The sequence below is a fragment of the Manduca sexta genome, chromosome 28 (assembly GCF_014839805.1).
Source record: "Manduca sexta isolate Smith_Timp_Sample1 chromosome 28, JHU_Msex_v1.0, whole genome shotgun sequence".
Classification (NCBI taxonomy): Eukaryota; Metazoa; Arthropoda; class Insecta; order Lepidoptera; family Sphingidae; genus Manduca; species Manduca sexta.
In genome coordinates, this window is record NC_051142.1 from 6164783 (window position 1) to 6189432 (window position 24650).

The 24650-nt window shown below is 32.7% G+C and overlaps 1 protein-coding gene across 2 annotated transcripts; it reads left to right on the forward strand.

The window, feature by feature from the left end:
* Window positions 1-2407: 2407 nt before the first annotated feature.
* Window positions 2408-24015, forward strand: LOC115441879 (1-acyl-sn-glycerol-3-phosphate acyltransferase alpha). 2 transcript variants are annotated; one of them, XM_037444368.1, is made up of 8 exons: window positions 2408-2567; window positions 6598-6707; window positions 7229-7317; window positions 9140-9273; window positions 12509-12687; window positions 20710-20875; window positions 22542-22720; window positions 23864-24015. In XM_037444368.1, the coding sequence occupies exons 2-7, from the start codon at window positions 6618-6620 to the stop codon at window positions 22703-22705; spliced, it is 822 nt and encodes a 273-aa protein (XP_037300265.1). In that variant the 5' UTR covers window positions 2408-2567; window positions 6598-6617; the 3' UTR covers window positions 22706-22720; window positions 23864-24015. The 2 variants fall into 2 exon arrangements, with proteins under 2 accessions (XP_037300265.1, XP_037300264.1); XM_037444367.1 differs by lacking the exon at window positions 2408-2567 and adding an exon at window positions 2681-2882.
* Window positions 24016-24650: the final 635 nt, after the last annotated feature.

Genomic DNA, 24650 nt, shown 5'->3' on the forward strand with positions numbered 1-24650 from the left:
TAAAAAAATCGAGAACTATTGATGTTATACAATTACCGCAATCTTACATCTATGCTACTAACTGAAATACAGTTCCATTAAAAAACATAAATGTTAAATGGCTTTGTTCATTTTAATACGATTTATTCGCCATTTTATTTTAAGTGTCATTTAGACCTGTAAACCGAGATGACCCCGTGAAAGATAACATCAAATATTTCAAGATATTTAACATATTTCTGTAAACCAGTAAGGTGAATACATAGTTTAAACCTTTTATTTTAACTTCCTGCCTGAATTTTATTTATATATACTAAAATAAAGGATTTTTTTAGCAATGCGAAAAAATGTACCTAAAATTAGTCGAGTAGGGCAAGTGCGCCACAGTTAATAGTCGTATGGCGCACGTGCCCCCGCTCCATATATAACCAACCTTTTTTGAGAATAAGTTTTACTAATATGAATTATTATTATTAGAATGTTATACTTAACAGCAGAATTTTTTGTACTCAAGGTATTTTGTTTTGAGCCGACTTAAATAAAAGGGCGTATTAGTTAATTCGTTTTTACAAAAAGAAAAACTGAAATACCTTGGTCTAGAGCAGTTTTAGTTTTTAGAAATAAAATGGATTTTATATTAGGGCTAGCATTTTTTTATTCCAACATATCCGCACGCAAAACTCTAACATAGCAAAAAAATTATATATCAAAAAAAAATCTAAAATGTTTTCAAGCCCTGATTTACATATATATGGCGCACTTACCCCGAATTTGATTTGACAGCCATAGTTTGTTATAATATTGAGTGATTAAAAATTATACAAGAGCAATGCGAGTAAAACTCATTTCTCTATGGACTAAAGTGAGTGTTTTCTTTATAATGTTTCATATTGGCGTTTTTTTTTACACAGGCGCACTTACCCCATTTCCGGAGGCAAGTGCGCCTACTACCATTTTTTTTTACTTTGAGCAAAATATTATTAATTTATGGTCCGATTTCCTTGAATGGCTATAGTTTGTTATCACAAAATACCAAATATTCTTAAATTAATAAATTTACATTCTTAAGTCAGAGAGAAAATTTTATGGCGCACTTCCCCCGACTGACCTTAGTACTTACTGATTTGACTTCGTACGAAGTAAAGTCGATCCTCAACAAAAGATAAGTAATGCTTTCAGGGATTGGTGGATAAGGATAATACTCATGTCTCTTTTTTATAATAAGTACGTTTTTTACTAACCCTATTAAACGTGCAAACGTTCAAAGAAATCGAGAGTAAATCCTTGTTTGCAACAAGTATGTTGAAATTGTGCCTCTTAAAAGTTCTAAAAAATATATTATAAAACATAGTCCCCCGCACCAATATTTGTCTGCCTATATGACGCGTTAAATTCAAAAAAATACCCAACTGATTCAGATTCAGATTCATTTTGGTATGGAGATAGTTTGAGACCCTGGGAAGAATATTGACAACTTTCTATGCCGGGAAAATATATAGCGTGACTTTTATAACGGAAAACTTTAGCCCAGAATAACTTTATCACGCGGACGAAGCCGCGGCCAAAATCTAGTAACTATTATGATCACACAATGACTTTTTTATGAATTGAATCTTGCCTCGACATTATTTGCTGCTCCTATTTAGGTAAGTACTAGACTACTTTAGGATTTAAAGATGTAAGTATAAATATGTACTTACAGGAGGTTATAATATGGAACTCGTACCCAAGTAAGTATACGCCACCAGTGCATTTATTTTTATTAAGCCTTTCCCACGAACAAACGGTCCTAAGCGATTCGTTTCATACTAGAAGGCGCGCGAAACGGGCGCCAGTCTACAGATTGAGGAATAATTTGTAAAAAAGAAACAATTACTTTCTCAAGTATTTGTCTTTTTGAAAATTTTTAGCTAGCAAATTATTCCATAAAGTGACGTCTCCCTACTTTAGGAGAAGATGCATGGAATCTTAAATTTTATGGCATTTTCGTTATGAAATTATTAAAACAATAATACTGAATTACGCGTAAAAAATATCAAAGTTAAGATAACATATTGTAGAAATATTATGTTTAGATTTTTTCTCGATTGTACTTTTTATAATAATATGTTGAATACATAGCTTCTAAAAATACGGATTACGACAACTTACGGCCTAAAAATTATTCCTCAATCTGCAGATTGCCTCCCGTTTCGCGCGCCTTCAAGTATGGAACGAATCGTTTAGGACCGTTTGTTCGTGAGAAACAGTGGGAAAGCCTTAATGCGATGGGCATTCTCTCCCACTAACCTTTTGGTAATGTAGAGAGAGACGAAGCACCTGCATAATAAAAATAGATAATAAGGGTAAACGCACGAAATAAATGTATGACATATAATGAGCGCAGGTGTTGCGCGCGCTGAGTACGACGAGCAACCACCCGGCACTTAAAATTATTACAAAGCGCTGCACGACCTAAATAAATGCACTGGTGGCGTATACTTGGGTACGAGTACCATATTATAAGCTCCTATAATACACATTTATACTTACATCTTTAAATCCTAAAGTAGTCTAGTACGAAAATAGGAGCAGCAAATAATGTCGAGGTAAGATTCAATTCATAAAAAAGTCATTGTGTGAACATAATACACTAGGAATGCATGTCGTCCACGCGCGTATCGTATGTTTTATCGGATGGCGCGCTGACGCGGCTATGCGTTCCGTGTTCGGTATAGTTTAGAGGCAGTTATTCGCTTTACTCCGTGTTGTCGACTTCAGTGTTATTGTCGAGTGGAGCCGCGCCGCGGAGGTCGCGCCATACGTTCGGATCACGCCACCGCGTCCTTTTGTAATTTAAACGTTCGTTTTCCGATGAGTTAAGTGAGGTTCTATAGGCATTTGTTTGTGTCACGCACTTTGAGGTTTGTTGTTTAGTTATTTTTGTTGTATTATTTAAGTACGTATATATTTTTTATATGATCTGAATTAACGGTTGTTCAGTGCTTATTACTTATACTTAAGTACGATTAGGCAGGTCCTTGTTCAAGTTACTTACCTGCTATTACTAAGCTTTCACGTTTTATGGGCGTCATTAGGTATCTACTTATTACCTAAAAACAAAAAAAATAATACTTACACCAGATCTTTGCGATAAGTATGACTTAAATATTTTGTGAGTGATTTTTATTTACTTACTTGCGTCGGTACTTACCCACTGAAAAGCGGAAAATCATATAGGGTACCCTGGGGTTAAATCGGACGTTTTTTCAGCGTGTTAAAAGATGTTAGTGAATTGTTTTGTTTATAATATTTTATACAAAACTACTATAGAAATTATAATAAATTATAAACTTAGCTATAAGTACTTATATGATTAAATATAATACTAAAACGATATTTTTTTATTTCCTTAAAAATAACAGTTAATGTTTTATAAGGCTTTAAAAGGGTACTTACCTACTTTTAGAAATGTGTGGGAAAGACAAGAACTTCACAGGTATATTTGGAACTACTCACTAAAACCGTCTGTATTACGAGGATTCTAAATACCATGAAAGGAGCATAATATTCCGTACTAGGTAGTAATTTATACAAATTCAAAAATTTTATATTTGTTTTAAGATATTATTAAAAGCTAAGTTTGTTTTATACATATAAGTATGTTTTTTATGCATGCGATTTTATCCCACACGCCTCACACTGTAGAATTTGTTTTAATATTAGAAGAAATGGTTGGTAAGTACACCAGTAAATGAATAATAAATCGACAAAGTCAGTTATTCCCGAGCTAAAGAATAACAATTACTTAAGTACTGAGTTAACATGTCTTCGTGTATAAATTTTGACAAACACTGTCCATATTTTTCAAGTGCATTTAATCTGTTCTTTAACGACAAATAATTGTATGCGTATAGATCGTATCTCAGCATATACTTAATCATGTTTCGACAAATTTTATTAAACAATCCTGAATTTTTTGCTTTATGATACTATAATATAACTGGAAAATTTATTGCTGAGTGTGAGAATTATCAAATCAGGACGTTAACATGGAGGTAAGGAAGCAAGCTGCTTAAACGGTTATTAATGATGAATTCTATATGGAAATGTCATGAAATTTCCTCCTCCGTTTCTGAATGTTCGTCAAGATTATTTATTTAAACTGTTTCCAATAGGAGTGAGAAAGAAGGAATATTTGGAAGTACCTCTCTACTTCTTCATCAACTAATTATCGCGGCTAGTAGTGCACGATAGTCTAATTATGAATAGAATGGACTGCCGAAACTAGGTTCAAAACCACACACCGCCCACACCTCTATATTTTCTAAGTTTCGTGTGTACAATACACAATTTTCAATTACCTATCTTTCATTTTAGCGGTGAAGGTATACATCGCGAGGGAACCCATTAAACTGAAAATTCTCTATAAAATTTCGAAGGTATGTGAAGTTTGCCAACAGGAACTGAGCCAGCGTAGCGGATTAAGCCCTTATCCTTCTCAGTACTGAAATGGGGTCCATGCTCGACAGTGAACAGTACACAGTATATTATAAACTAGATAATATTACTTGAAAAACAGGTGGAAAGCTAGTAAACACCTCAAGGGCAGAATAAACAAACAAGCAACCTTTGTTAGCTGCTCTATCGAAAATATATTAAGGGAAAAAATATTAAGGCTGACATGCGAATTACTGGCCAGTGTTGGTATAATTATTTAATCATTAAACCGATAATTACTATCATACGCAATTACTTTGAAAATCGTGCTAAAACCTGAAAATAGACAAAAACTTCAAGTATAATATGGTAAGGCATAACATGCCTAATATAATCTTTTTTTTTATTTCAATGGTAACTTTTTTAATAAGAACATTGACTAAGGACTTTGCTTAATTAAATCATAAACTCGTGATTATAACAGTTGCATTTATAATTGATAATTTTCCACTGCAATCTTGCTATTGGTAATTATATTTAAATACATAGATAGATACCTAATAGACGAGGAAAATCGTGATTGTGGGCATAGGTTATCTTTGCTTCAAAAGATTAAGCGTTGTGAAAATTAAACAAACAAGCAATCGATTTCGATAAATTAATACATGATTGCATTCTATGATTACCTATCTAAGTATGCATATTTTTTTTAATTATTTATGTAATTATGTTCTGACGGAACTTTAAAAAAATTTTGGTAGGTAGATAGTTACTTAGATATACATATTTGGAGTCATTGGCATTTACTTTTGTGTACCTACGCTAACCGTTAAAAATAAAGCAATGTGTATTAAAGAACGATAATATATTATATGGGTTGAGCATTATAACTATCCAGTACAATTATATTAATTATTTATTTACGGACAGAGTATTATTTATTTTTGTTTCTATAGATTTTTTTTGTGGCCTTATATCTCTACCCTAACCTGTTGTAATGTTAAGATTTAGGTGTACTATATTCTAATAGGTATTATAATCAATGTCCTTCAAATCTCCTGAGAGGAATAATTGGTGCGTTACGGTTATAAGGGCAGCGACACATTATATTCCATACATGAAAGTCTACAACTTTTATTCTATTGCTATTTGAATGTGAAGTCGCATTAGAGCAACAGTCTTTCGCACATAGATAGGAATTGTAGAGACGATTAGGCAACATTTTTTTTTTATATATCTGATCGCGTGCCTCTGCTTGGAGCTTCATCAATTCGCTGAAAATATTATATAACACACTTGTACAAAGTTATGCCCAATTTGGTACTCGAGCCAAAAAAGTTCTTATCTACTCGTCTGAAAGTAGTTGCACGATAAATGTTAATAATATAGTGGCATTATGCAAAATAGGACAGTTTTTGCGTTGCCAGTGTCCAGGCAATAAACATATTGACATGATTGGTGTTATCTAGTATAATTAAGTTCTCTAAGAGCGTTATCTTTGCCTGCGTGCATATTCAGCGCGACCCACATCATAATCTCTTCTCTATAAATAAATAGGTACCGAGTTAAGTACTTGATATTTCGTTGCGGAGATAATGTAATATATACATAAAACAGTTCCGGTTGCACTCCATATATTATTATTATATAGTATACTAATAAGTTATACTATTTCTATACAATATAGATCCCATGTTCTAGACAGTATTGTTTTGACGTAACCCAATCGAAATTCGTGTCGGCGTAATTTAATTTTGCACGCATTTTGAACTTTTTTTGATCGCCTGCTTTCGTCAACCTTCTGGATTACAACTTGGTACCTACCTACTATTATATAGAATTATGTAGGTAGGTACCTAACAAATAAATATGTTATATACAAATTAATATCACCTGCTATGAATAATATTATTTTGGTAGTTACATAACCGTGGCTCACTATTACAAAGTGCTATGTTAATTTATATCTATATTGGAAAACTGGGGTTTAAAATTTTCAGGTTGATAAAAACTAAAAACACAAATATTCATGTTTCTCCCCTTTATTTATCCTTCGGAATATTGATTGTAATGAAAACAAAACATTTAATCATGTTATATATACATATAATTCAATTTGTGCAAGAAATATAACATACAACATTGTAATAGTGAGCGGGCGATATACCTATGTTTATAATAGTTTTTTTTTTTATGCAGGAATAACTGTAGTTGCAACGATGTCGGCTTTTAACGTGGTACTGGGGTGCGTGATGGCGCTTCTACTTATTCTGTTCACAATAAGTTCAATCGCGAGGTACTATATAAAGGTAACTAAAATAATATATTTATTCATAATACAACGCAAGCTTCTAAAATATTTTGCACAATCCCACACAAAACACTATTAGTACATTATTATTTAGTCTAGAGTTCACGAATAACCTGCTATCTCCAAAAGATAATTTCCTGGGATAACAGGGTGTTCATGCCGTAAAAAATGGTACGCTTTGTAAATATTACTTACTTAAGTCCTTAATTTAATTTTGTAATTATTTACAAATTATATGTCTTGACGCGTTGGGGTGCGCACCACACATATTTGCCAATTTGGAATCGTAGTCACCCTGGGGTAGGCAAGACAATTATAGTGTTGTACATATATGTGCTTAAATGATTTAAGATTTTACTATTTGGGTGTTTAATTCATTTCCCTACGTTTTTTTCTTGGGCATAATTATTTTAAAAAAAATATTTAGCTACTATTTTATAGTCTGCTATGGATATGAATATGTTTTGAGGATATTTACTTATATATTTTTTTTTACTAATAGCTTTCTCATGTTTACAGTTCACAATATTCACGGTGTTGTGTTTGATATTCGCGACCGCTCCAATGCCATTGATGTTGTTCAGACCATTTAGTCCGAAGAATGCTCTGTGAGTATTACCTATTAGATTTACAGCTTACAAACACCTACACATTTTCTCTGTGTTCCATTTATAAATTGAGAATTACCGTGTTATTAGACAAAAGTAGTACATTGAATAATAAAAGCAATCCGTAATGAGGCGGGAGCTAATAAAATGGCTGCTAATTTAAATTATTGAGTACTAATTTTTATTTGATCCATCGATTTGTTTGCAACGCCTTGAGTGTAAATTTGATTTAAATCGAAGGATTCTGAATTCAATTACTAGTTTAAGCGTTGCTTTGTGTTGTTGTTATAAGGAGGTAACTAGGTGTTTTTCTGTCGTAAAATTAAATTTAGGTATAATCTTCAGTGCAGACAATGACATAAATATTTAAAACTTGGGTACGTACTACGTATATATAAAATAGTGGTCGTTTAGTAGTGCTAAAGAACACCGATTCTTACCTAAGATAATTGCCGTGGCTATTGAAATTAAAAGAAAAACGAATTTCAATAGAAAAGATGGTTAGAAGTTTGCACAAGCCTAGGATCCTGTTCTACATTTAATTAAGTCGGAACTGAACAGACCGGCTACCAGACTTCAAATCATTGTGAGCTCATTCTGCGTAGATCGGACCGTCAACAGATAAAATTATTAAATATATTTAGATTAAAAAACAAAATTGTACTTATATTATTTAATTGTAAAATATAGGCAGATATTGTAACTGTGACTTTTCGGATGACTAACGCCTTATTGCGCCCCGTGATCACGGAGACTGCAGTCTTGCAAACGTTGGGGAAAAAATACAATATAAAAACCGCGATGAAATTCGAAAAATAGTTTTATTTTAATTGAGAATCCTTTTAATATTGATGGTTTTAGAGAGTAGTTCGAACTATACCTGTGAAAGTCCTACCTTTATCAAACATGCTGGGGCGCATACAATTATGTTGGGGTGACCGTGCTTTACGGCCCGGCGTTGAGCCGCCCGGATTTGATGACGACCTTCGGGCGAGCGCCGGGCCGAGTTCCTAACCCTATGTACAACTAACCTGTGCACGGTCTACCAGCTAAAATTCCGCGGTGGCCCTCTTCGGCACATTAGGGACGGCTGCGGGCTTCCTCTGACGGGAGTGTCTTTGTATGTCTTCGTCCACAGCCGCCCCTATGCGGTTCCGCCTTGCGGCCCGTCTCCTATGATGCCTCAGAAGTGGAATTCTCCAAACGCCTCCAATCCACAGGGCGGTTCGTGCCCCTGCCTACATTGCGCGAACGAACACTTCTTATCATTGACGTTATGTTGCCATACACTAAATAACAAAAACAAACATTTCGTATACACTTTGTATATAACGTTTATGTTGTGAGTAACTCTAGCCTGTACCTAGGTGTGTCATGTCATTGACGTCGCTAAAAAAAGAATACACATACGATGTAACACTTACGGCAAAGTTGCGAAATAATCTGAGTTAGCGATAATGATTATTTTGTTTACATAGCGTGAAAATGTATGCACACCATTACTGTATCGTGTATGTGTCAAGTCCAAGTGTTTGATTTTGTTTTATAAACTTTTAAGGTGGCCAAAATACGGTCAGTGGGTAGATAAATACTTATTAACGTACTTACTTGCCTATTTAATTTTAAAAAGGCAATTGTCGAAGTATGTACATGTTATAGTAACTAACTCTTTGTCTAGTATTTACCTATTTATTTTTATGTAGAGTATCTTATATACTTAGGTAATAAGAATGTAAATTAGTTTAAGTAGCCAATGGTGTGCGTTTACTTTCATAAAATATTTTTCTACAAAGTTTCTAGCAAAAGATGTTTTTTTGTACAGGATACCAGCAGCACTGTTACGAATCTCCGCGCGGATGCTCGGCCTTCGCTGGAAAGTGCGGGGGTTAGAGAATGTGGACAACTCGCGCGGAGCTGTAATTTTGTTAAATCATCAAAGCGCCCTAGACCTTTACGGTAAGTTATTATTATAATTTATAATAAACAACCGAGTGCAGTCAATACCTAAATAGTGGCCGCTTTAGGTCCGGTACGAGCAAGTTCTTCAATAGTATGAATCCTATGAAATATACATACCTATAGCGATTCAAAATCAATGAAAAAGTGATAGAAACTTATCGATTAAAAATAAAAAAGGGTAGAATAGTTATTTTTGCCATAACGTAGTACGTCTTAAGGTAAAGTATATTCGCGTTCTAAGGTTAAAACTATTTTACCTTACTATGTAAACCCAGTACCAGAAAGTTACTTTGACTAATCACATAAACTTTTGGCTTCAATTATAGTGAATGGGCGGAGTCGTTACCATTATCAGGCAAGTCTTAATATTGATAAAGACACTACACTGGTTATTTAATCAATGAATAAGAATGTAGTGAAATCACAGAGTTGTTACTCATTTTATACTTACTCAGTATTTATTAATAATTTCTATGAAAAATTAAATGGGTTATGCAATATATAATCCAAACTGGCGTATGTCATCGTACGTTTCATCTGTATTATATTTATTTTATTAAAAAATAATTACCAGGCGTATGCGCTTGATTTTCAGCATGTTAAGCTCTAGCTGGACTACTGAACTGACTCATATATCTTCATAAATGGGTTGCGTATGTTTTTATAGCTACATACTTATTTAACCTTATAGGTACTCAAAATACGATATCTTATAAGAATAATACATCCAATTACACAGGTAACGTTAAAAAAAAAAAAAAAAAATGTTTGCTATTTCCTATAAAAATGCCGAATTTATTAAATATAAAAGGACTGCATTATCTGCAGGAATACTCTTTGTTGGTGTTAAATAAAATACATCGACATAATATTATGTTTTTTAAAAACAAAATAGTAACAAATCGGCCCTTATCGTGCGTTGATTTATATAATATACTTTTTTTTTATTAATAAGTAATATGTAGTCATTGGTAATATGTCAGTCACAAAGTGCATCGTTTTTTTGCAACGTAAGTATTTATCTCTCGTAATCTTCCGCAATAATATACATAAAAACGAAATCGTAATATATATACCAGTAGATATTATTTATTTACTGCACTGCTGCAGTAGGTACTCTATCGCTTGTTGTACTAATATTACGATGTATTGTCATATTAGCAAAGTTGTTGCAAGTATATTATAATATACTGAGCCAAAAGTTAAATTAAATCTAATCAATTTATCAGCCTGTCGTCTTCCACTGCTGAACATAGGCCTCTCCAAGTGAGCGCCAACCATTCCGGTCTTGAGCAGTCCGCATCCATAGGCTACCCGCCGTCTTTTTAAGTCGTCTATCGTGCAGCAAAAGCGTTCACCTAATGGCGGTTTCCACTCCAATATAAATGAAATATCTCCCGAAAACACCTCAATTTTTAATAATTACTTAAGTAGTTCCTTATATTCTCTTGAGTTCTTTATCAGCTGTTTTCTTCTATCACAATCTTTGAAAAATTCTCTAAAAAAAAGACAATAAAAGTAAATTATGTGTAAGAATGTCAACGAAAGCTTCGTTTTGATTCTTCCAATTTCGCAATCGACCGAAAAACTCTATTGGGATCGAACATTTAAAACTGCAGTTGTTCTATCACTCTGCAAATAATTTATGTAGTCTGCTGCATTGTCTATTCTCACAAGTATTACTTACAATAGGTGTGTCTAGCGTTTTAATTACCTTACTTTCTAATATTGTAAAGTCCACATGTGTTCAGACGTTTGGATGTTTGTTTGAAGTAAACGCATAATTCGCTGATTAGATTTGTGTAAAATTTGGCATTGAGATAACTCAAATCCTTGACTAAAGCAATTGTCACTTTAAATCTCGTTGTATGAGGAGGATGGAAATAAAATGTAGGAATGTACCTATCTAAAAAAAAACAATTTTGTTTAAATTAAACGACACGTGTAATGCAGCTCCTTCAAAATCTATTTACCTGCAATAAGCAGAAAAGTAGGTATTATTAATTATAAGTAATGAACCGCTCTATCATCAGGATTGTATTTTGATTTTATTCCATTTAATCTTTAAACTTACAAATTCAATACAGGAATACTGCCGTGCTAAGCTCAAAAGCGGTATCTCAAAAAAAATCAAAATCTTGATTTTCATGTCATCAGATACGGTATCTTATTTAGAACTTGTTAAAAAAAGCTTAAAGAGTGTCTCTATCTTAGTTTTACATACAAAACTATAAAACGATCTTTACAAAACTTCGATTATCTCGAAATAAGGTTTCACTGACATATTGCTTTTGCGCTTAGCACGGCAGAATATATATATATATTATAAAAGTAATATGGTACTCGATACAGTTCTAATAGGTATTTATTTACATATTATTGTTACCTAATAGTAAAATGTTCATACTTATACAATAGTAAATGTCATGACATTATTATGCAAGTACGTTTCTATTTTGGCGTAACAAAGTAATATATTATACTTAAGTAAGTAGGTACCCATATAAAATAGGAACGTTTTGACTTCGAAACAAAAACTAGATACCGCTTACTTTCAAATTCATATAAGTCTGGTCTTTATAGAATGGTCCATATTTTTTTCGACTCCTATCATTTTGCTGAGCTTGTATTAAACTGGTTTATGAATAAAGGTAAGTATATAAGTAAGTACTTTAAATAGGTAGTTAGTATCTTACAATTATGACTTTCTGATTTCAGGATTTCATTAAGTTCAATACTTACCTATTTACTTACTTAACATTGGTATTTTCTCTTGCCCTTACTGAAATTTATTCTATGTAATTATTAGGTATGTTATATGTGCCATAATGTGTAGTAAGTACGTAATACTATAGTTTTAACTTTACTAGTAGGTTTAGGTAAGGTTTCTATGTTATAAATCCAAGTTCTTTTTCTTTGTGTAATGGTAGGTGCTCTATGCTTTAAATTTTCGCACGAATTCCATTTGTAGACCTTGACAGTGACAGTGTGTTTATTGTTTCACAAAGCAACGGACGTTCGAATCGAAATAGTTAATTATAAGAAAAGCGCAGTAATATAGAATTTACACTTATATTATTTACGATCCAGTTGTTTTGTTTGATTCGGAAGTAAGTATTCTATTCCGGAAGCCTGCGTGGTCCCTGTGAGGTTTTCTGAAAAAGACTCATGCGTATAGAGCCCGAAAAAAGTTATTTTATATTTGTATTTAGTAATAATGTTTTACTTGCAGTTCTCGCGGTGTTGTGGCCGCTTATGGAAAGGTGCACGGTTGTGTCTAAACGCTCCCTGCAATACCTGGTGCCGTTTGGAACTGCCACCTGGCTCTGGGGCACAGTGTTTATAGACAGGGGGGCACAGTCCGCGCGCGAGGCCCTGAACAAGCAAGCAGAGGCTATTCAAGTTCATAAGGTCAGTTTAAATACGTTAATATGATGTTAATGTTAATCATTCTCATACTTTGGACTTCGTACATACGTAGGTATTAAATGCAGAGTGCCGCGCTTAGTAATTAGTCATAACAAACATGTAGATTCCACTTGCATCCTATAAGTGAAGACACTGAGGCAGGAAAATGATAATAATTAATTTACATTTAACGCGCTGCTGGAAATTTTTACTTTATTGCTTTATTGATAGTTTTGAGTAGATAACTTTGATATGTCTTTTTTCTAAGCTGCCCTCCCTGTAGTCGGTGTTATTGATTACTACCGACACTTCCATCGCCACCAAAAAGCCGTAGTTCTTATTTTAGTTCTTCATGTCACTGTTTAGTTTAACATCTCGGCTATTTACACATCTAAAGAGGAGAGTGGAGCGAGATACTATTATACCGCGTATGCTTTTACTTTCATGCTTCTACATTACGGGACTTTCACTATCATACGTATGCATAATATAAATGCTAGCACTGTGCATAAACCTTCGACGAATAAGTCGTGGCTTGTTGAACTTTCGACTATTCCTAAAGGTGTATATCGCTGTATGTATTCGGTTATGTAATACTTGTCTCCTAATCACTGTGGTACTTAATTTCTTGATTTAGTTACTTACATAAAATTGTGAGACATCGACATGAAAAGACCTACGTTTATTTATTGAACGCTATCAATTTGGTGTTTCGACTATCTTTTTCTGCAATACAATGCAGTTATAAGCTAGTCATACTAAACATACTGGTAAATTAGGATTTAGTACTTGTAATAGTAAAACCAAAGTGACAAGTTTTTTCGAGTTTTAAGGTGCGAAGTGTCAAAATAATATATTATTGCGCTAGAGTCTAGATTTATTAAAGCGAACATATATATTACGTTTTATATTAATCTTAACGCGCAGGAACGTACTATAAGCCATGTTCATTTTTATGTTACTCTTTATTACAATGAATATAAAATAAGTTTTACATTAGCAAGAAAACTTGATACGTCATTTAACATGTAAACTATTACAGCAAGTTGACTTCTGGTAATTTTAAATCTTGCAGGACTTGCGATGAGCCGCATATGTAAGTATAGAATTGTAATATTGGCGCTAATGAACACGCACCAGTATTTCACAATATATTGCTGCAAAAATTTGCTAGTACAAACTTTAAGGATAGCTAGGTATAACGATAACTTATCTACCCTAAATTCGCCATAGGGACATTCACATTCCTAAAATTGTTTTAAGATGTATTTTGTTCATGGGGATAGATAAATGAGCCTTGATAATATTGTTGTGTGGCAACCAGATACTGAGATAAGGATTTCATTGCTTTTTCGGTTGGCCTTGGCCCTAGAGTCGAAAGGACAAGTTTTTTTTACCTTGCATTATTTTTTTACTAAAAAGTATGAATGAAATTTATCTCATATCACTTTAGCGAACATGCGGCTAGTACTTAGTAGGCATAGTTACTAGTTGCCATTTTCTAGAATTTTGATCGTTGCGCCTCGAATATATATGACCGCATAATTGTTTAGTCCCTTACTACAGAGTACTGATTTCATGGGAAATATACCTTTTATTACAAAGTTCCTAACTTTACACCCCCCTCGCAATTTTAACAAAATCACAATGTAATTTTTCAATTGTTTAATCTTTAAATACATTAGGTAGTTCGGTAAGTTATTTTTAACAAATTAATTCTGCTATAACTATACATCTCATAAATATGAAAGAATAGTAAAAACAATGGATCTTGAAATTATCATATTAGATTCAAGATTAGGTTTGCCAATTCCTGTATTATACGTTTTATTATTTATCTCGGTCTATTGTGTGAATTCTAATGTAAGTAAGTATAGGTAATTGTTTATTCACAAAGCTCTAGTTTATTCCAATTGTAAAAATCGGTTCGGTTTTATGAGGAACTTTGTATCGGTAACTATTTTGTCGAACGACATTTTACCTTCACTAATAATGTCAAAGACAATCGTTAGTCAATATCGCATTGTATTCTGCGAGCGTGCTTCTCTGGCAAGTTCCCGCCTGTAGCATAACCTTTATATCACCAATAGTACCTTGTACTGGCACTGGAATATTATGGAAGGATTGCACAATGCATATAATACGTTCCGCTGCAGACTAGGCACGTGTGCGTGGGGACTAATGATAACCACCAATACCAAATCTTTATCTGTGGAAATTTCCATGTTAAATGATTACCTATTTTCAAGAAGACCTTAGCACTATTGTAATGTATACTAAGATTAAAGATATTCATTGTCGACGTGATGCAATGTGTAGTTTGTAATAAAAATACTGGACAATTGCTCGTTGTGCCTATTATGTTGAAGAGTGTTCTTTTAAGCATATCTTTATTACATAAATGGTCCATTTAATTTTGAAATAATGAAAATAAAATGATGTTTTAACGTGACTCTTATGAATGCTAACACTTGATTTCTTTCCTATTAACTAGTCGAACAATTTATTCAAGTTACAAAAAAAAAAAATATTAAAACTTGATTTCTTTCTTTATTTGGAATTAAATCAAATAATTTATTTAAATTCCTAAAAGTATTCTAGAATTTATATATGTAGCCATATTTACGCGCACTATCATTAAGGATGTTTATAAAAAAAATCTAGTCGTGACCTTGAAGTAAATCGAATTTAAAAAGAACTAATAAAATACTAGTTTTGTAAACTCGCTTTACCTAATATGCTGATCCTACTTCGTCATTTATACTTGTACAAAATTTATTCATATTGTATTTAAGTACTACGTTACGTAAAATTATTATTAACTCGTGAGTTCATTTTGCCACGTGTATCAATCGGTTTTTAGCGGTCACGAATAAGAACAATGTCGTTAGGTCATGCCCTAATTTAATTACTTACCTATTCAAATAGAGTTCAACGATCTCATTTTTGTGTCGAAACGAATTTGAAGCATACATTATAGGTGTATATGTACTACGTACCTAATCAAATTTACATTAAACTATGCAATTTGCAGCATATTTTACTTATATCTCTAATGAAGTAGTGTAAAAATTAGTTTGTTGTGTTTCGCAAGATATTTTAAATGAGCTTAGGCTGGATTTTTTATTAAAGTAAAATATAGGAATAGTTTAATATAAGGATTAAATTACCTACCTTTTCTCCATATAACTTCTATTAATTTAACATATAATGTTATTTTCTTTCTATTTATCATGTTAAACAATGATAGTATAAAGAGGGATAAAGGATTAAAGCACTATTAAAACTATCCGTGACTATGTTTAGGATAAGTACTATTCAAAATCTTATATTTTCAAAGAAAACTTAATGAGGAAAGTATAATGTTGGCTTTAAAATAGAAATGAGTACATTAGAATACCGCATTGTTTTCGTGGTGTAAAATGGATTACCAGATCGTAAAGTAGGTAGGCACTGCAGCAAGTGGGCCGTAAAGATTTGAACATTTAGATTCTATTTACAATTACGTAATCGATGCCAAGGCCACATTTGTTTACAAATTATCCTCGCGTTATTCGAAACAAAGGTAGTATTGCGCGTATTAGGCTATCTACTGTGTAATAACTATGTATCTAGGAGTGACAATGTCGTATTTTTTGTGATGCCTTCGTTAATCAACGATTTCGCCAATGTCAAAGTAAGGAAAACCATAGTGGACACTACTACCATTAAGTATACATTATGAATGAATCATTCTAAAATGATTGGTGTAGGTAAAAAAACAATGTATTTGGGAGCGACATTTAATGACGTACCTATGCTTCAAAACATAATGCGCTGTTTACACGGACAGTGGTATTTATTGAAGTGATTTTATTAGGTTTCAAGTGATATCTTGCATGATTTTATGCTTTGGGGGAAAAATACAATATAAAAAGCCGCGATAAACTCCGAAGTTCTATTTTAATATCTAAGATTAGCGAAAACATAAGAAATCACCATTCACTGGTAGGTCAAGTAGTTCTGACGATTGCATCATTGTATACCCTCTGTTATACAATACCTATACCCTCTACTTTAATACTGGTGCGAATAAAAATAAAGGTGATTAAGCAGTCCGTCAATAATGATTAAAATTAATGAGCATTGGTAATCGTTAAAATGTTCTTAATATCAACATGCATGCGTTGAAGTTATATTGTCACGGACCATACAATTGTTCAACATTATATCCCATAACTTGGATATGTTTAGATTTAACCTGCGAGAATTCACAGAAATGGTTCATTGATGTATTGAAACCATTTATTACGATTAATAACTAACTTCTTTGTATGTATAACATCGCTTTAGTACTATAACTGTATACAAATAATGATATAATATAACACAAAAATAATCATCAAAGTTACATTATTTTGAGGGGTTCGTCTTTGCATTATTGGTATCCGATGAAGATGAAGATTATTTCGAAGCTATACGTAATCTAAAGCAAAAAGAATCGTTTCAATCGGATCATAGGGTCATAGTGTAAAAAATTATCGCTGAACCAATCACTATTTTACGACAAATGGATAACCTTCTCTCCCTTGGAGTCGGTTGAAAAAATAATTTCCTTCTGAAGGAATGATGGGATATTTACATTGACATTTTATTATGTTAACAAAAATATTATTGAAATAAAACAAATTTGAGCATTTTTTCGCGGTTTTTATAATATTATAAATTTCTTCCGACGTTTCGAAGACTATGCAGCCTTCGTCACTTTATTTCAATGTCTAACATTCGCGTAAAAATAAGAAAAAATATAATTATAAATAAAAATAATTATACACACTCATAAATAAACCGTTTATTCTTTCAAAGTTGATGGATCAGTAAGTATGCTGTTTAATGAATAGAAACAAAACGTATCTAAGGAATGCACGCTGTAATAATACTGTCATTAGGGTAGATAGGGTGTAGGAGAGGCCACTTGGAAGATAAAATTAATGTCGTCATTTGTTTTTTTTACATAAGTATTATATTATGCATTATAAAGTACTCCACGGTAACTCTACCAAAATGTTAGTACTTGACTTGATAAATAAATTAAGATAACATAAATAAATATGATGGTTATCTACAGGCTCAGATCTGACCGTCGAAGAATTAGAAAATGAAAATCATTGTTACTTTTCACTTTTGAGAAAAATATTGTTGGACAATATTCGCTAATTACTAGTTTATGGAGATTTGCGATAAGACAAATTTATGTTATAACACTAAAACTGCGCATGCGCAGAATATCAGGGCGCGGGTAAAATAGATCTATCGTGCAAGATTTTTCAATATAATATTTATGAGGAACTATTAAAAAAAATATTAACTATAAAAAAACCTCGTTTGACGTTTGAATGCCAATGGATTACAGGTCGCGTCTCATCTTTCTGCGGAGAGATAACTTACGTATCGGAGAATGTAGTATAAACTAAGTATATTTTAATTTAGAAAATCTGAGTCGCTAATACCTACAATAGTAAAGTGCGAGGTATTTTTTACATCCAAATTTTTTGGGTAGATTTAAATATGGGTTTTCTCACCGTGCTTATCTCTACCAACACTAAGCCACAAAAGTATCTTAACAAATTCAAAACTTCAAATCCCCTTTAAATACACGTTAAGTTTATTTGAAATATGTTTTGTTGTGTGAACTAAAGTTTTAGTTTATTTTATTTATGTAAAGTCATACATATTATGTTGGTGTCTGTACGTATGTACATACATGGATATCAGGCATGTAACCACTATTTACACAGACCACAGTATTCTGAGACATATTGACTTGTTTTTATTTGCTAATATATAAAATAATACCAACTAAACATTACAACTTATAAAAGCGTCCGATTTTATCTTAACTCACCTTATTATATAAGCTATAATTGTATTATCTACGATAATGGTAGAGAGTTCGATGATTTCGACAATAACCTTAGAACATTTTTCTATCTCAAATGGTTCTATAGGGCTCGTATTGTTTGTATATCTATGAATTTATCAGCTCTATGTAATTTATTTCAAAATACATCTTCGTAAATCGTAAGCAAAGATTTTCCGTAAAAGAAGCAAGGTGACAATATGTTAAAAATGCTATCATAAAGTTGAATCGAGTTTGGTATACCTGCAAAATATTGTGTTTACAATTTTGCCCTGTGTGCTTATTATGCTCTAAACCGTAGAGCTGGCGAAGTTTGCTGGATCGATTTCCGCATTATGCTATTTGAGTACGGATGTTTGGTTTATGATTTTTTCAAGGTTTTGAAACTCTTTCTGTATAGGATGTAGATATGCCAATAAGTTAAATAAACAAAGGCAGGAATATATAGAAATTAAGTAATGTCATGTGTACTATTTTATGTGTCCCGCTACATAAGTCGCTAAAATAATGTAAGTACAACAATCAGACATCTGATTCCATTATTTCCCGTGGGAGAAAATTACCGTGATAAAAGTAGGTAACTTATGCGTTATCCAGGACATGGTCTACCCGTCTACCCGTATGCCAAATTTTATCTTTATACGTTTCGTTGTTACTGCATTTACTTCTAGTAAAAAAAAAAAAAACAATTATCCAAACCTTTTCACAAACTTTTGCATTTCTAATATTGGTAGGAAGCATACCCAATGAAACAATGAGACTAGCATATTGCATAGGCAAAAGGTAGCAAGTAGCAAAAATAACCTGATCCTAATTTGATATTACTCACTATACAGCCCTTCAATATGCTATAAGTCCATAGTAATAAGTCTTAAAATGTTAAACAATACACTGTGTTATTGACCTTCAAAATAGAACAAAATGTTACAAAACAGAGATGTTATCTTAATATTGTTATGCTTCACCAAAATGCAAATTCACATGGTCATACACATATCTTTTTACTTTATCATTATGTTGAAATAATGTCATTGTTTTTAAAACAAGGTCAGGGTATCTGGATGTCAAGTTCAAGGGTTATTTTTTGCTTATAAACGCGCAGTACAATACTATTAAGCTATAAACGTTTTAGCGTTCAGTAAACATTTTTTTTAATTATTGGTATTAGTCTTGTGGCCTTCTTGCAGCCAATAGGTAGGAACGAAGGTATAGTCCCCCATATAAGTAGATGAACAAACACAAAAGTGTAAATTGCCTACATAAACTTATTCAGTTAAATTTACTTTATTTTCTTTGTGTGAAGTAAATGCATTTTTTATTCTGTTTTTGTGACAAAAAAAATGGTAAGAACACAAAAGTGTATAAGCGATTTCAAGTTTTCGATTTGCTCAGTTACTTATGATGATGACTGTACGTTTCACCAATGAAAAAATGCCAGCAAGCTTTCTTTTTAATGATCGTGTTGTAATACCTATGTTACAAATTGACACAGGTGGCGGTAACGGAACTTAATATGGGAGCTCTACCTTATGAATTTATTTCAATACCGTAATCAATAATAACTGTGTAATTATTACAGTAGATTATACAAAATAATTGATGGACATTGATGTCCAGAAAACCGGTTTATTCTAATCGAATTGTATACTTTTATGTATGTATGAGTATACCAATAAAAACATACATACATAGTATCACGCCTCTATCCCATAGGGGTAGGCAGATACTATAGATTGCCACTTTCCATGATTCTGGCTTACGTCACTCGTTCCTCCAACTTTAGCAATCTTTTCATGCATTCCCGCCGGTACAATAAAGACGTTTATAATATAAATCTTGAATATACCAGAGTGGTAAGTAGGAAATAAATTACAGATAAGTTTTCTGTCGATGCAAGCCTACCTCTTACGCGCGGCTGTTACGCAATTTTGCAGGATAGATATCGGATACTGGTCCCTTTCATCTTGAACTTCAAACCATCACAAGGATCGCCTTGTGATGGTTTGAAGTAAAATGTAAACACATAAAAATGAGAATTAGGTGTTTGGATAATTAACGCCCTACTGAAATAATAGTTTTTGGGAATAAAACATCTTGTATTTAAAAATATATATTTTTTATTCCAGCGGAAATTGCTGCTGTTCCCGGAGGGCACGCGTCATTCCGGTGACAAGTTGTTGCCATTCCGCAAAGGCGCGTTCCACGTGGCGATGAGCGCGGGCGCCCCTATACAACCGGTTGTCGTTTCCAAGTACCACTTCCTCGACTCCGACCGACACCGTTTTGGGTCAGGTAAGTAAAAAGTGGGACAAGTATCACCAAGCCGACATAACTTGTCAATTAATATTAACTTCTTAGCCTATTTAGTATGTACATTAATTTAGGCATCTAAGTTTACTTACTAAGATTAATTGCAGTAGAATCCTACTAAAATAATAATTTGCTTGTACCACTTACAGACTTGGGTGAAATACAAAAAATAATTTAAACGTATCATGTACTTAAATAGATAAGGGAGTGCAAAATATCTAACTCAAGCCTAGGATTAGATAAGGCAAATTATTAAATTAATCGTTATTTTTAATTCTTTATTCACGTAAATGGCTGCAATAATTTGCCATTGGCACCTATCTTTCGCGTACGGCGTACCGAAAGACTAGCTGGGGCCGTATACTTATCGCTTGGATATATATAATTTCCACATTAAAAAAAAGTCTATTGGCGTTTATGACCGAGGCCAGACATCTTTTCTACAGCCCCTGACTAAGCATGCCCGTTTCGTTCCATAAAAAAAGCGTAGATAACTCTACCATATTTTTTGTGATAATAGCAAAATGTAGAGTCGCATTCCTAGTGTAAATATAGGATACAAATATCGTATTTTGATATTTTCATTCATACACAAACTAAAATTGCTTTAATATAAAGTTCAGTAAATTATTATTATAGGTATCTGACAAACACTAGAATATAATTTGTACGAAACGTCATTGTGCATCATAATGCATCATAGACCACAATGACGTTTTGTAGCTGGGAACGGAAATGGCAGGGGAACTTAGCGGCGTGGTGGCGAGTTCATCTCCCAAAACCGGTTTGGGCAACACCACGTTATATTTTCTGTTGACTAACACTTTAAGTGCATGTACAACATTGACTCGCCGATCCCAAAGAAAATATACTCAAACGTAGGTAAACAGCTTTTCTGTATTTATGCCGTTTCCTTTGCCAACGAAAAAAAAATTTTTTTTACTTTCTTCATTCTTACGTATGAACAACACCTCAGTCCCGCCGTGACCATGAAGGCTGCAGTCTTCGAAACGTCGGGAGAAAATAATAATATAAAAACCGCGATAAAATCCGTTAAATTGTTTTTAGTTTTATTTCAATGTCTAACATTCGCGTAAACATAAGAAATCATTATAAAAAATTTTTTTTTGCTGTTTTTGGGCAATCATGCAATTCTTATTATTTTTTTGCAATGTATGCACACATTACACCAATACCTACGCTATGATTACCTACATCATATTTGAATATTTCGTATATAAGTACAGGTACCAACTTAAAATTAGTCTTATTGACGCTGTAATAATGCATATTATTAAGTAAATATGTCTGTTGCGGGTTTTTCTCATTTATTATTCATGATTGAATTTTTATAGTATTATAGTAATGATAAGATCATGAATTTTGAATAGGTATAATCCATTCTGTTTTAGAGTCGGTAATTGACAAATATATTAGTTTACTGTAAATGGTAACAAATGATAAAAGCTCTTTAATTAGCTTCATTTTAAAAATATATAATAATTTAAATATTAGAATTTGCTCAATACTTAAAATAGCGGAGAAAAGACGATAATAATTTTAGATCGAATATATATCTCTTCACTTTCGCATACCAGGGCCCAATTATAAATCACACCTCATTTATGACCTCTATTTCGTTTTTCAGGAGAATATATTATTACTGTATTGCCCTTGATTGAGACTAAAGACTTGGGAAAAGATGACATAACTTCACTAGTCGAGAAGACTCAGATGAAAATGCAGGAAGAGTTCGCGAGGAGTTCGTCGGAGACACTCCCGCGCCGTGTCCTTCGGTCTAGAGCCGATTAAATGGCAAATTAATGGGTAAGTCAGTATATATAATGCCGTTTGATACTCTTACGCCCGAAATCGCTACACGATCTCAATGGCTATCTTTGGATTTATCCCGCGAATTAATCAATTAAAATTTTTAAACATGGTAAACAAATTTTATTCTGAATGGTCCACTTTGATAATCGATTTGAAGATAACGATTGAGTAACTCTTTTGAAAGCAGTCATTAGTCGGTTACCACCGACAGTACTGTGGAACCCTTCTGCAGTATCGTAGTTTTTTACACCAAAAATTTTTGGTACTTCGAATAAGTTTGAGGGGTAATGTAGCCTACCTAATAAACTGACTACCGGTTACGAAGAATTCGGTTTATTAAAAATGGTCGGCGGCGGGCAGTATTGCTCAGTATAATAAGCTCGACGTAAGATGCTACGAAACAAAAATAATTTTACATGCATGTATGGGTCATATCAGAGACTTTTAATGACTTATGGAATTGTACCCAGTATTGTTTAAGAACTTTGCTTTTCGGCTATTTTCTCCTTTGGCTTTGAAGAGATCCCCGCGTACCTATATTAGTATATTGATACCCTATTTTTTTGTATTTTTCACGCGTTTTATCAACTTAAAATTTTCTAAGACCGTTTAGTCGAAACAAATTTAGAAATCGATTTCAAATTAATTTCTCGATAAGCTAGAGAATTGGAACAAAACATAACACAATAGGTACCTATTCGAAACACTCGACTAAGAACAATGAAATACCTAATTACATTGAAAAAGGGGCGCTGTTAATAAATGAAAATGATAGCTGATAAGCCAGATACTTTTTATATACGGCAGTTGTGACAACATATTACATAATACAGTTCCGGATATAGGGTAAACAAAAATAATAGAATTAAGGTGTAAATTTTGTTATGAGGCCTGCGTCAACTCAATTAAATAAATAAATGTTAAATTTAAAAAGTAGACCTAAGTTACTAATTGCACTCTGACTTCTTAATAGGAATTACAGCTGTAATTATATATAAGACTAGTTTTACAAATACTTTTCTTAAAACGAGCATTATATTGTAGTAGTCGTGGTTCTAGACCGGAAAATGTTAATTTATTTTTTGTCTTTGTCCCACCGTTCGCCAATATTTCTAAATTTCACATAATTTGTTCCAGGTATTGCGGGAATTATGTACCCAAGTGTAAAAAAGCTGTGATAAACAAAGTAATAGAAAGAACTACATTATTTACTGATGAAACTTCGATGTTGAAAGTTGTGTTATAAGTATGTATTTATTATACAATAAATTTAGTTAAAAACATAAAAAGGCTTTATTAACCCAAATGTATAAGGACTTGCATCATATAATAAGTCATAATATTGTTTAATGGGATTTCAATTAGTAGGTATATTTACAAATACAAATACAAAAACATTTATTCGCACACCATGACACATTCAATTTACAAAACAAAACAACGAGATGAAAAAAAAACATTTAGGTAAATCTCACTTAAATATTTATCAATTAATATCCTTCTTCAGGAATTCCTTTATCTAAAATACTTATAATTAGGCCTCGCTTATGTAATATTTATGGCTAAGTGTAACGTGAATGGAATTTGGGAAGGTATAAGCCCGCAGCTTAAAAAGTAATACCCAATACTGTGATATAAAATATTAATATAAAAATACTTTATCAGCAATCGTGACAAGGTAATCCTCACGCCTACCTAAATACGAAAAAAAAATAACATGACTTATCAAAAATGCGAATGACATAAGCTTGTTTTTTATTCTAAACTGTGCAAAACTGCAGAGAATATAACACTACGCTAGACTTAACTGCGTTGATCTGTACTGGACTAGACATAGTGGCTGGTGGCTGTTTCATGGTTAACTCTGAACTTCCTCGTCAAATGACAAGGTTTCTTTATATATATATTTCTTTTCCTTATTATA

Bases quoted from the DNA above. Each gene is read 5' to 3' on its own strand.
- LOC115441879 (XM_037444368.1), top strand. From the start codon at position 6,618: ATGTCGGCTTTTAACGTGGTACTGGGGTGCGTGATGGCGCTTCTACTT. The intron at 6,708-7,228 runs GTAACTAAAATA...TCATGTTTACAG, and splicing joins TCGCGAGGTACTATATAAAG to TTCACAATATTCACGGTGTT. The intron at 20,876-22,541 runs GTAAGTAAAAAG...TTCGTTTTTCAG, and splicing joins CCGACACCGTTTTGGGTCAG to GAGAATATATTATTACTGTA.